The 12202-nt window shown below is 42.4% G+C and overlaps 1 protein-coding gene and 1 long non-coding RNA gene across 2 annotated transcripts; both read right to left on the bottom strand.

Moving 5' to 3' along the window:
- Positions 1-44: 44 nt before the first annotated feature.
- LOC124284337 lies at positions 45-11478 on the bottom strand. Its single transcript, XR_006900535.1, has 2 exons — positions 11441-11478; positions 45-569 (listed from the first exon to the last, which is right to left on the bottom strand). It is a non-coding gene; the product is annotated as an uncharacterized LOC124284337 (long non-coding RNA).
- LOC124284310 (eukaryotic translation initiation factor 6) lies at positions 635-9990 on the bottom strand. The gene is made up of 7 exons (XM_046720397.1): positions 9728-9990; positions 8397-8482; positions 7550-7725; positions 6099-6209; positions 5452-5517; positions 4101-4282; positions 635-1378 (listed from the first exon to the last, which is right to left on the bottom strand). The coding sequence occupies exons 1-7, from the start codon at positions 9832-9834 to the stop codon at positions 1369-1371; spliced, it is 738 nt and encodes a 245-aa protein (XP_046576353.1). The 5' UTR covers positions 9835-9990; the 3' UTR covers positions 635-1368.
- Positions 11479-12202: the final 724 nt, after the last annotated feature.

Raw genomic sequence — 12202 nt, 5'->3', positions numbered from 1 at the left:
CTTCTGACATGATGTGTAGCTGTGTCATCATCTTCACAGAGATCTTTATAGTTAAAACATTTTATTCTCAGATTGTTCAAGAAAATCAATGTTTTGAACATCACATGACACTACTATGAAGTGTAATTATCCTTCAATCTTGGCAGCACAATGTTGGCAAATAAACATACAATGTATCGCATATAGAAACAAAACACAGCCCAAAATACTTATGTTGGTTACACCAACAGGGAAAAGGGGCTTCTCACATTGTGTATGCACGTGATGGTTGGTTGGTTGGTTGTTTTATGCCAAACTCAGCAATATTCCAGCTATATGGGGGCGGTCTGTAAATAATCAAGTCTGGACCAGACAATCCAGTGATCAACAGCATGAGTACCGATATACGCAGGTGGGATGCAATGAAATGTGTCAACCAAGTCAGCGAACCTGACCACCTGATCCTGGTATGCACATGAGGCCTGGCAGATACTAATACTAGCACAACTGATCATGTATAATTAACACTGAAGAGGACATCTGTGTTAAGTCTGAAAATGGACAGGAGATCTTTATGGTGTAGAGATGAACTACAGGATTTATGGCAAAGATCTATTGAAGGTTTTGTATTCGCAGGAAAACACAACACAATGTATTCATGTATGAAACTTCCTTTCTGGTTTTATTTCATGTTGTCACACACCATTCATGTTTATTTACAAACGTAAAAGTATGGTGATGGGAACGTAAGTATGATGTTAGTGGAGCACAAAAAGGGACACTTCTGTCAACCCCAAGTGTCAATAATCATTTCCAGGGGGGAGAGTACACTGTAACATGTACACAGAACTTTCCACTCCTGAAAGCATCTCCATTCTGATTCAAATCAGAACTATTACAACTTAACAATATTGATTTTATGATTAGTTTAACAATATTCATTTAATCACTGTTTATTGTCTTAACAAGATACAGGTAAGTTCTAATTGCCGTTATAATAATTCCATGATTCTGTTGATTTATATATTGAACCACAGCAAACTTGATTCATGTCAACAAGAAGTCTCTGAAAACAGGTCTTATACTACCATGGTCACAAACCCCATAATTCAGCACAAGATTTCTTATTTTGGCATTGCTGGATGAATTTATGTAACAGGTACTTCTCTAAAGCTAAGAATATGGAGCACACATGTGAGAGGTATTTTCAAATCCAGTGATAGTTATGACCAATTTTTCTTGAAGTTGCTCCCTGTAACACAAGAGTTATCTCCCCTCCAAAATGCAGGCAGCTGCTTTAAGTCTTTGGCAAATCTTCCACCACCCATCACAAGATAGATGTAGCACTATGACGATGGAGACTTGAAACCCTGACCATCAGCTCTGTCGTTATGTCATACTGAAACAGACAACATCATGACTGAATAATTCATGCCATCAATATCTTTTCAAAATATGAGCAGAACACAACGTCTCATCCAGATGCATTTCACCGACCTGTCTACCAAAGAATCACTCATCTATGATGATATAAACACACCTGTCTATGAAAGCATCCCTGACGCAATAGACACACCTGTCCGTCCAGGTGTCCCTCAACCCTGACTCAATACACACACCTGTCCATCAAGGTGTCCCTCATCCCTGATTCAATACACACACCTGTCCGTCAAGGTGTCCCTCATCCCTGATTCAATACACACACCTGTCCGTCAAAGTGTCCCTCATCCCTGATGCAATACACACACCTGTCTGTCAAGGTGTCCCTCATCCCTGATTCAATACACACACCTGTCCGTCATCCCTGATTCAACAGACATGCCTGTCTGTCAAGGTGTCCCTCATCCCTGATTCAACAGACATGCCTGTCCGTCAAGGTGTCCCTCATCCCTGATTCAATACACACACCTGTCCGTCCAAGGTGTCCCTCATCCCTGATTCAATACACACACCTGTCCGCCGTCAAGGTGTCCCTCATCCCTGATTCAATACACACACCTGTCCGTCAAGGTGTCCCTCATCCCTGATTCAATACACACACCTGTCCGTCAAGGTGTCCCTCATCCCTGATTCAATACACACACCTGTCCGTCAAGGTGTCCCTCATCCCTGATTCAATACACACACCTGTCCGTCAAGGTGTCCTCATCCCTGATTCAATACACACACCTGTCTGTCAAGGTGTCCCTCATCCCTGATTCAATACACACATGATTCAATACACACACCTGTCCACCAAGGTGTCCCTCATCCCTGATTCAATACACACCTGTCCGTCAAGGTGTCCCTCATCCCTGATTCAATACACACACCTGTCCGTCAAGGTGTCCCTCATCCCTGATTCAATACACACACCTGTCCGTCAAGGTGTCCCTCATCCCTGATTCAATACACACACCTGTCCGTCAAGGTGTCCCTCATCCCTGATTCAATACACACACCTGTCCGTCAAGGTGTCCCTCATCCCTGATTCAATACACACACCTGTCCGTCAAGGTGTCCCTCATCCCTGATTCAATACACACACCTGTCCGTCAAGGTGTCCCTCATCCCTGATTCAATACACACACCTGTCCGTCAAGGTGTCCTCATCCCTGATTCAATACACACACCTGTCCTGTCCAAGGTGTCCCTCATCCCTGATTCAATACACACACCTGTCCGCCAAGGTGTCCCTCATCCCTCATCCCTGATTCAATACACACACCTGTCCGTCAAGGTGTCCTCATCCCTGATTCAATACACACACCTGTCCGTCAAAGGTGTCCCTCATCCCTGATTCAATACACACACCTGTCTGTCAAGGTGTCCCTCATCCCTGATTCAATACACACACCTGTCCGTCAAGGTGTCCCTCATCCCTGATTCAATACACACACCTGTCTGTCAAGGTGTCCCTCATCCCTGATTCAATACACACACCTGTCTGTCAAGGTGTCCCTCATCCCTGATTCAATACACACACCTGTCTGTCAAGGTGTCCCTCATCCCTGATTCAATACACACACTTATAATGTCCGAAATTATTAAGGTGTCCCTCATCCCTGATTCAATACAGCACAACAAATGTCACATGTCACATAAAACAACTTCAGTCAAAGTGTCCCTCATCCCTGATTCAATACACACACCTGTCCGTCAAGGTGTCCCTCATCCCTGATTCAATACACACCTGTCTGTCAAGGTGTCCCTCATCCCTGATTCAATACACACACCTGTCTGTCAAGGTGTCCTCATCCCTGATTCAATACACACACCTGTCTGTCAAGGTGTCCCTCATCCCTGATTCAATACACACACCTGTCCGTCAAGGTGTCCCTCATCCCTGATTCAATACACACACCTGTCTGTCAAGGTGTCCCTCATCCCTGATTCAATACACACACCTGTCTGTCAAGGTGTCCCTCATCCCTGATTCAATACACACACCTGTCTGTCAAGGTGTCCCTCATTCCTGATTCAACAGACACGCCTGTCTGTCAAGGTGTCCCTCATCCCTGATTCAATACACACACCTGTCCGTCAAGGTGTCCCTCATCCCTGATTCAATACACACACCTGTCTGTCAAGGTGTCCCTCATCCCTGATTCAATACACACACCTGTCCGTCAAGGTGTCCCTCATCCCTGATTCAATACACACACCTGTCCGTCAAGGTGTCCCTCATCCCTGATTCAATACACACACCTGTCCGTCAAGGTGTCCCTCATCCCTGATTCAATACACACACCTGTCTGTCAAGGTGTCCCTCATCCCTGATTCAATACACACACCTGTCTGTCAAGGTGTCCCTCATCCCTGATTCAATACACACACCTGTACGCCAAGGTGTCCCTCATTCCTGATTCAATACACACACCTGTCTGTCAAGGTGTCCCTCATCCCTGATTCAATACACACACCTGTCCGTCAAGGTGTCCCTCATTCCTGATTCAATACACACACCTGTCTGTCAAGGTGTCCCTCATCCCTGATTCAATACACACACCTGTCCGTTAAAGCATCCCTAATCCCTGATTCAGTAGACACACCTGGCCGTCAAAGCATCCCATATCCCTGATGCAAAAGACACACCTGTCTACCAACATGGCATCCCCTCATCCCTGATGTAATCAACCCACCTGTCTAACAAGGCGTCCCTCATCCCTGATGCAACTGCTGATGGCTGGTTGTCTCCTAGTTTAAACACACTCTCTATGACTGATAGTTCTGTAGCTGTTGTGTCGAGGCCACAGAAAGCAATCCAGTCGTTGACAACAAGGCCAGCTCCTATGACATCACTTCCTCTGTTGACAGTCCCAGCCTGGAACAATGCGCCATGATGAGATCAATTCTGGACCTGGTTCTAAAGTCATAATGTTGCACTTCAAACAGCCACCTCATCAAGCTCATGGAAACCAAATAGTTACATAGTTACACTGTTATTTCCTCCAGGCTTGGTTTATGAGGGGAATAGATTGCAAAGCACTTCTCTCCTCAAGCTGATAGCATACATACATGTTTAACCTTATCATTGCGTGACTGAGTAAGGTTTTATGTCACTTTTAGCAATATTTCAGCGATATCACAGCACTGGGACACTAGAAAAGGGCTTCAAGCATTGTATTCATGTGGGAAATTGAACGAGGGTATTCAGCATGATGAGCAAATGCTTTAACTGCTCAACTTCTCGACAGCCCGACCTCGTCAAAACCATTTCTTTTCATTTTCAGGCACATATAAACATTAGACTTTTCTTGATTCTCAAGGACTATGCCAAAAGAAGAAAGGGACAAATAAAAGCATCTTTTGCTGCTGACAAAATAAGAATTAGTCCTGAGCAGTAAACCCAGGAAACAGCAAATTGAAAAACAAAACAATTGGCAACAAGAAGACAAAGGCATCAATATCCCCAGCAATGGCAAACTACTCTTCATGATTATGTCTACGAGTTATGATTATGTCAAATATTTAGGTGTGTATATAGAAAAGTGGAAGGAGAGTATTGAAAGGTTTTTAAAGTTCTGCTCCAGAAAGGAGCACTATCACCAATTTCAGTCGATGTCAAACTTGTTGCCAAAAATATTTTATTCAGAAATCCAAAACTACCAAATGGCACCAGTACACCACCAGATCTCTGTATGTGCCAAGTTTGGTGAAGAAATATTGAACGGTTTTAGAGTTCTGCTCTGGAAAAGAGCACTACCACCAATTTCAGTCTAAGTCAAACTTGTTGCCATGGAAACGCCAAAAATATTTTATTCAGAATTCCAAAACTACCAAAAGGCACCAGTACACCACCAGATCAATGTATGTGCCAAGTTTGGTGAAGAAATATTGAACGGTTTTAGAGTTCTGCTCTGGAAAAGACAAATGTGCCTGGACGGACGGACGAACGCACGCACGGAGAGAGTCCATTTTAATATCCCCCGCAAAACGAGTTGCAGGGGATAATAAACAACTGTACTGATGTAAACTTTGTACTTTGCTTACCACTAAAGGAACTTGTAGCAGTGAAGACAATTCATCCTGATCTTCTACTGAGGTTTTTGGATGAACCTGAAAAAATGTATACAATCTTCAGAAATGATCTGCAAGAACCCTAGCAACTGATTCAAAATGTGTTATGCTAACCACCAAACACATGTGCACGCTTTCAAATTAGAGTTCAACCATTTTAATAGTTCACAGGGCATGGGGCTTAACATCATCAAATGGTGAGTGAGTGAGTGTGTTTCGTTTTACGCCGCTTTTAGCAATATTCCAGCAATATCACAGCTGGGGACACCAGAAATGAGCTTCAAACATTGTGCCCATGTGGGGAATCGAACCCGGGTCTTCAGCATGACGAGCGAACACCTTAACCACTAGGCTACCCCACCGCCCTTCATCAAATGGTGGGAACTACAAGATAATGTGCAGATGTTTCCACTTTCATAAATTTATGGGATAGGGAGGAACCTGGTTTCTTCTGGTGCAAACTGGTCTTCACGACACCATGTACATAGTGCAAGTTGAATCAAGTTCTTTAAATGATGCCATGATATGTCACTGGACATAGAAAAACAAAAGGAAGGTTGTGAATCTTTTACAGAGGTCATGATGTAGATGATGTTCTGAAATCTGGAAGAAGAACTTACTAGGCCTCCCTGGTTGCTGAAGGAACAATAGCTGCCCACGAGGACATTTCCTGCTAAGGTCTGACGAAACACCTCCACCTGCAGTGTGTCGTTGATGATGTCTTCGGTCTCCTGATGAATACATAAACAAAGACTTCAACATTATTGTTCTGGTCTCAGTATATTTATATTGAGGTACCATGTGTCAACCATATACTGAGGTACAGCGTGTCGAACAGTGAGCAATGTTTTACGTCAGTTTTAGCAAGGACTATCACAGCAACAGACCCCCAAAATGTGGTGAGACCCAGGTCCACCCCACCACCCATGCTGTCCTGTGACATTACTCTCATGATACCTGTTGTTAAACCAATTGAGTCTTACACTATCCTGAATGCAAATGTTTTTGAAGGTAAAGGGCACACAGTATTTGGTTCTGACAGGATGACGAGATAAGAGTTAATTAATGCAGGCCCACCAAACTGTTGCCATTACATTTTTCAAATTGCCAACACATGCATCTCACAGCAAATCCAATTTATCTTATGCAAAATCTATAAATGTGTAAGGCAGGTAAACTTTGGAAAGTAGATTCAAAACTTACAAAAATAGTTCACAAATCCATTGACTATTAACCCATGTTCCTAAGAAAATGTGTGTGTATTACTGAACAGAAAACTAAACATGCTGGTAGATTTAAACTTGTTAAAACTAATAAAGATGCAGGTCACTGGCTTTAACAGCTTAAAGTTTACACAAGTATCATAACAGGAACACAACTGGTGAGTTGTGACTTTTATCAACCCCAAAAATCAACACTTCGCAGGTTTGAATCTACCACTGTCCTCCATCACCTGTGGATACATACAGCCTCTCTGTGGTCTATCTGCTCTATGTAACAAGTGAATCATGCCATGGCCTTGTTCAGGTCAGGGGAAGAGCGAGTACTTTAACCAATGAAATGTCAAACATGTGCCAGAGCCTTATGGGCTCTACTTAAAGCATTGCTCAAAATAATGGTTCGATTACAAAATTCATGCATGTATTTCGCTCCATATGCCGACGTGTATGCGTGTGTATGTGTATGTGTATGTGCGGCTGCTTGTACTAGCCCAGACTTAAGCTGGTTTTATAGTGCTAGCTCACTGAGATACCATGCCGCAGTGAAGCATGAATACCCCACTCAGACACAGTATACTGACTCCGAGCCGACCAGTCCTTGTTGTACCCATTAATGTCGAGCACCAGGCAGGGACCAACAAGTACCATATTTTAACGTCTTTTGGTATGACGCGGTAGGGGATCGAACCGCGACCGTCCGCTCTCCGGGCGGACGCTCTAACCACTACACCACGGAGGCGGTCCATGCATGGAATAGGGCTCAGTAGATACAAAACCAAGGAGAATAAACGGCATGCACTGTAGTTATAAGTATTAGCATCATTTTTTCACCAAAAGAAATGACATCATACCCGATCTAAATCTGGATGAACTAATGCAACATAGTCATTACAGGCAGCCACATTGCCAAGGGCAGATAACCTCTCTTCCACACGCTGAAGTTTCACTGAGTCTGGCAAAGCGTTTCTGATGTGCTGAAGTTCCTGATCTGTTGTAGTATTTGGCACCAGCAGACCATGCCTATTGCCTGAAAAATGAAAACATGTTAGAAAACTTGTGAAAATCCTACAATTTCATAATTGTTTTAAATTGTTTGTTTTGTTTGATTGATTGTTGTTTAGCACTACGCTCAGCAGTATTACAGCTATATGGCGGCGGTCTGTAAATAATCAAGTCTAGACCAGACAATCCAGTGATCAACACCATGAGCATCGATCTACATCAGTTGGGATAGGATGACATGTATCAACCAAGTCAGCAAGCCTTACCACCCAATCCCGTTAGTCACCTCTTAAGACAAGTAAGTGTTGCGGAAGGCTAATTCTAACCCGGATCTGGTATTATTATTTGTGTAAGTTCTGCTGATCAATTACACTTGACAATGTTCACAATTAAGTTGAAGACTGGTGAGCTGGCCAGTCCTTGTTTTGGCCCCTTTATTCATTGCAACAGGTAAGGTAAAACTAAGTATCATCTTTTAAAGTCTTTGGGAATGAGACCACAAGGGACCAAAACACTGGTCTTCCACTCTCTGGGAACAATTTATTGAATAGAGGTAGTCCAAATACAGCAGACTCAAGCAGTTGGAGAAGAATTCTTGTGATACATACATCTCAACTTTGTGGTAATAAGATTGAATATATAGAATAATATGATTGTAAAAAATGTTCTGACTATGAAAGACCATGGTTACGTTACCAACACACATCCTCCCTATGATTCTGCATCCTGCTAAACTGGCATGAATGACTGGAACCGATTCTGACAATTCACCTTCAAACACACTGAAAATGAAAGAAAACATTTACGTGTTAACAGAGTTGTGACATCTCATGAGGGAAGGCACTCAAGTTCCCCTGTGTGGCTGTCAAAATATGTGACTACATGGATTTGTTGTAAGGTTAGATGAATCTGTTGACTGCATGTTATAACACATACCCCAACAGACAAGGACTTACATCATTCTTTAGTCAAGACATGATTACAGTGAAACCTGTCTAAACCAGCATCCCACGGATCGAAATAAAATGTCGGTTTAGACAGGGTGCCGGATTAGACAGTGATGACAGAACCAATGCCTGTTTAATTACTCTGTGACACGTCAGTCACTCAAAAACAGTTAAGGCAATCCCCCAGTGTTTAATATAAAGAAAGCATAACCGCGGTAATCCTACAACTGTTTGATTCACCGCGCAATCACTACTTCCTGATTATCTAGCGTGCCAAGAGGATTAATTAGTGTATTGGTTTATGGGTCCTTGATTGGACTGTTCATACCCATGTCGGTTTAGACAAGTATTAATTACAGTTAAAATTGCTTGTTGGGACTGGAAAGTCCTGCCGGATCAGACAATGTTTTGATGATCATAACATTGTTGTAAAATGGCGGGACAAACAATTTATGCCGGTTTCGACAGTGTGCCTGATTAGACAGGTGTTGGTATTGGCATTTTTACAATCCACCATCACATCATGGTCCTAGAGATGGAATATTGCTGAAAATGGACTTAAACTATAAACTAACAATCAAATTACATTTACAGACACTGAGATAGTCAAAAGCTGTCATTCCTAAACCTTTCTATTACACTAATTCATATAAAATAAATCACTTAACAAACATTACAGGACTTTGAAGGAAAGATTTAGGATAACAAACCTGTATGACAAGACTGAGACATGTTTGAATAGACTGACTTACTGCTTCATTTGCACCAGCAGACACGAGCAGATGTAATACGTCCTGCAATATTTGAACATGCATACTACTGATGCGAGTTCATTCAATCCTTGTTTTGGTTAAGTTTTATTCCCAAGTTAGAACTTTGCATTAGTTTCACTTCTTCATTCAATCACAGTGGAAACCAAAGCATAGTTTTGGGTTTTTCAGATAGGCTAAATTGCCATTAGCACGAGTTTAGCTGGAATTAATGAGTTCTACACAAGGGACCTAAAGTTCAAGATGTTTGACTGTTCGATTCAGTCAGTGTTGTTAATTTCACAACTGTCCATGTTCTACACATTCTCACCTGTAGAAATTTTCAGAGCCCCCAACTCCAACCAGACAGTAGGCATTTGTCAGCTTGGAGAAAACCCCGATCTCGTTATTTCCTTCGAACTGAGCGCGTACAGCCATTGCTATGAGCGACCTGACCACGTGCTGACTCTAAATACACCAAAACAACGTTGTGCAATGCTTGTATAAATAGATAGTCCAGTGTATGTTATTTCCCAACGTGGTGTTCACACCATGCTCTTGCACAACGTGTGGAAAACGTCACACAATAATGGGTATGACGCTGAGAATTGTGGGCTCCTTGATTTATCAAAAATTTGGATTTTTCTACAACGAATTATGAAAATATGCGACAAGTTTGCAATTGGATAGTTTACTTGTGTTACTAATTTCAGACCACGCGTCCTTGTGATAGCTTCTTTCAACTTGGATATGGCGACACATTGCTGATATAATAAGGTTTAATATGCATTTGGGGTCATGTCGACAACTGCAGGAAGTGACGGAAGCGACCCATAAATATTTCATAGTTCTCTCGATATTTTACGTTCAGTTTGACTATGTACAAATAATAACATTTGCGGGGTGTTGGGGTGGTCGAGTGGTTAATGCGTTCGCTTGTTACATCGAGGTCAAAGTTCGATTCCCCATATGGATACAATATGTGAAGTCCATTCCTTGTGACCTCTCGCGGTGATCCTGCTAAAAGCGGCATGAAACCAGTCTCTCACTCCCAAACTAGACTCAGTATCCAAGTCTGTCTCACAGTCCTTGAACAACATTATTGTCCCTACTGCCTAGCCCTCTCTTCAATGCAAATGTTCCACATGAAGCAAGTCTAGACTTCCTCAGGTTCAGGATCTGAATATCTGGTTTCCAGAGGCTCCTTTTCAATTGAAACGGCTTTGTTTGTTACTATCAAAATTATACATATTCAGAGACTAAGCGTTAGTCTACCAGGGCCCCGTTTCACAAAGCTCTCGTAAGCCTAAGATCTCGTAAGTTTTCTCGTAGCTTTCGTACCTCTTATACTGTAACATTGACTTACGATAGTCGTAACGAAACGGGACCCAGTATCCCTGCGTCCTAACATATTGGCAATTGCAAGTGACTGACGATACGAACAATGATCCACATGGATCTATGACACATAATTAGCCAAATTACCTATGATGAACACTCGATCATCAGTTGAACGATGATCAAGAGGTACAAGCACGGCCCTGAAATTGCCATAAGGTGATTTTACGCCGCTTAGTAATATTCCACCAATAACATAACGGAAGAGTGAGTGAGTTTAGTTTTACGCCCCAATCAGCAATATTCCAGCTATATGGCGGCGGTCTGTAAATAATCGAGTCTGGACCAAACAATCCAGTGATCAGCATCATGAGCTCGATTTGCGCAATTGGGAACCGCCAGTGATTTTAGCTGAGTGACGCAACTGCAAACCATGAAACGGTGCTACGGAGTTAGTTGTACTGTAGGAGACTTACCAGTATATCGCAGCGTAACAAATAATACTGAGCCTACTTACGTTGAGTGAATGAGTATAGATTTACGCAAAATCCCACAACGGGAACGCATTAAGCACCTGACATCCCAGCCATGACACATACACTGGAAGTAGTCCCAATATGAACGTGTAATATAAATATATAATATGAAAATTCCGAGACACATTTTTTCATCTTTCCCGATGTGTGCAAAATTAAACGTGATGGACTGACTGACTGACTGAGTTTGGTTTTACGCCGCCTTTAGCAATATTCCAGCAACATCACGGCGGGGACACCAGAAATGGGCTTCACACATTGTACCCATGTGGGGATTCGAACCCGGGTCTTCGGCGTGACGAGCCAACGCTTTAACCATTAGGCTACCCCACCGCCCCCAAACGTGATGGAGAAGCCGCTACCGAAACCACACGCCTGAAGGCTATATCGAAGTAGGTATGAAATGGTTCATTCCACAAAACAATGAACTGCGTTCTTGCAAGTTGAAAATTCCGATACCCCTTATTATTTGTGTGATCCCTCACAAATTACACGGAGTATATTTAAACGAAAAAATAGTGTTGATTTCCAAATGACCACAATGAACATTTTAAAAAATACGGTATAAAAAGAAAATGAGAAAAATCATTAGCGGTGGGTATCAAATATATAAACATCTGCATCATTTTAACGTCAGTTCAAGTGCAGTCCAAAATCCAAAAATATACAAAAATGTGAAGAAAACATAACAAAAGTTCAAAACCATGCGTTTCATCGCACTCACTCTGTGTGTCCTATCGATATCCTTTTCTTTCCCGCTAAAGATTTATCAAATTCCCTCTTTCTCCACACAATTCCATAACCGCGATGTTTGTATGCACTCTGAAGCGAATCCCCCTAAATTAATAGGTTAAGTCGATACTGGCTTCGACGCCATGTACTACAACGGCCTCAATGACGCCGTGATATGTTGTGTGTGTTTACTTCATCGA

The sequence above is a fragment of the Haliotis rubra genome, unplaced genomic scaffold (assembly GCF_003918875.1).
Source record: "Haliotis rubra isolate DU_JTF1 unplaced genomic scaffold, ASM391887v1 Scf11, whole genome shotgun sequence".
Taxonomy (NCBI): Eukaryota; Metazoa; Mollusca; class Gastropoda; order Lepetellida; family Haliotidae; genus Haliotis; species Haliotis rubra.
The sequence above is the reverse complement of the archived record's forward strand: the minus strand, read 5'-3'. Positions and strand labels throughout refer to the sequence as shown.

What these genes read in the sequence shown, in the direction of transcription:
- LOC124284310 (XM_046720397.1), bottom strand. Translation starts at nt 9,834, where the DNA reads ATGGCTGTACGCGCTCAGTTCGAAGGAAATAACGAGATCGGGGTTTTC. An exon ending in CATAGGGAGGATGTGTGTTG is followed by an intron (nt 7,726 to 8,396) that starts GTAACGTAACCA and finishes TTCATTTTTCAG; the next exon opens with GCAATAGGCATGGTCTGCTG. An exon ending in TCAGCAACCAGGGAGGCCTA is followed by an intron (nt 5,518 to 6,098) that starts GTAAGTTCTTCT and finishes ACATTTTTTCAG; the next exon opens with GTTCATCCAAAAACCTCAGT.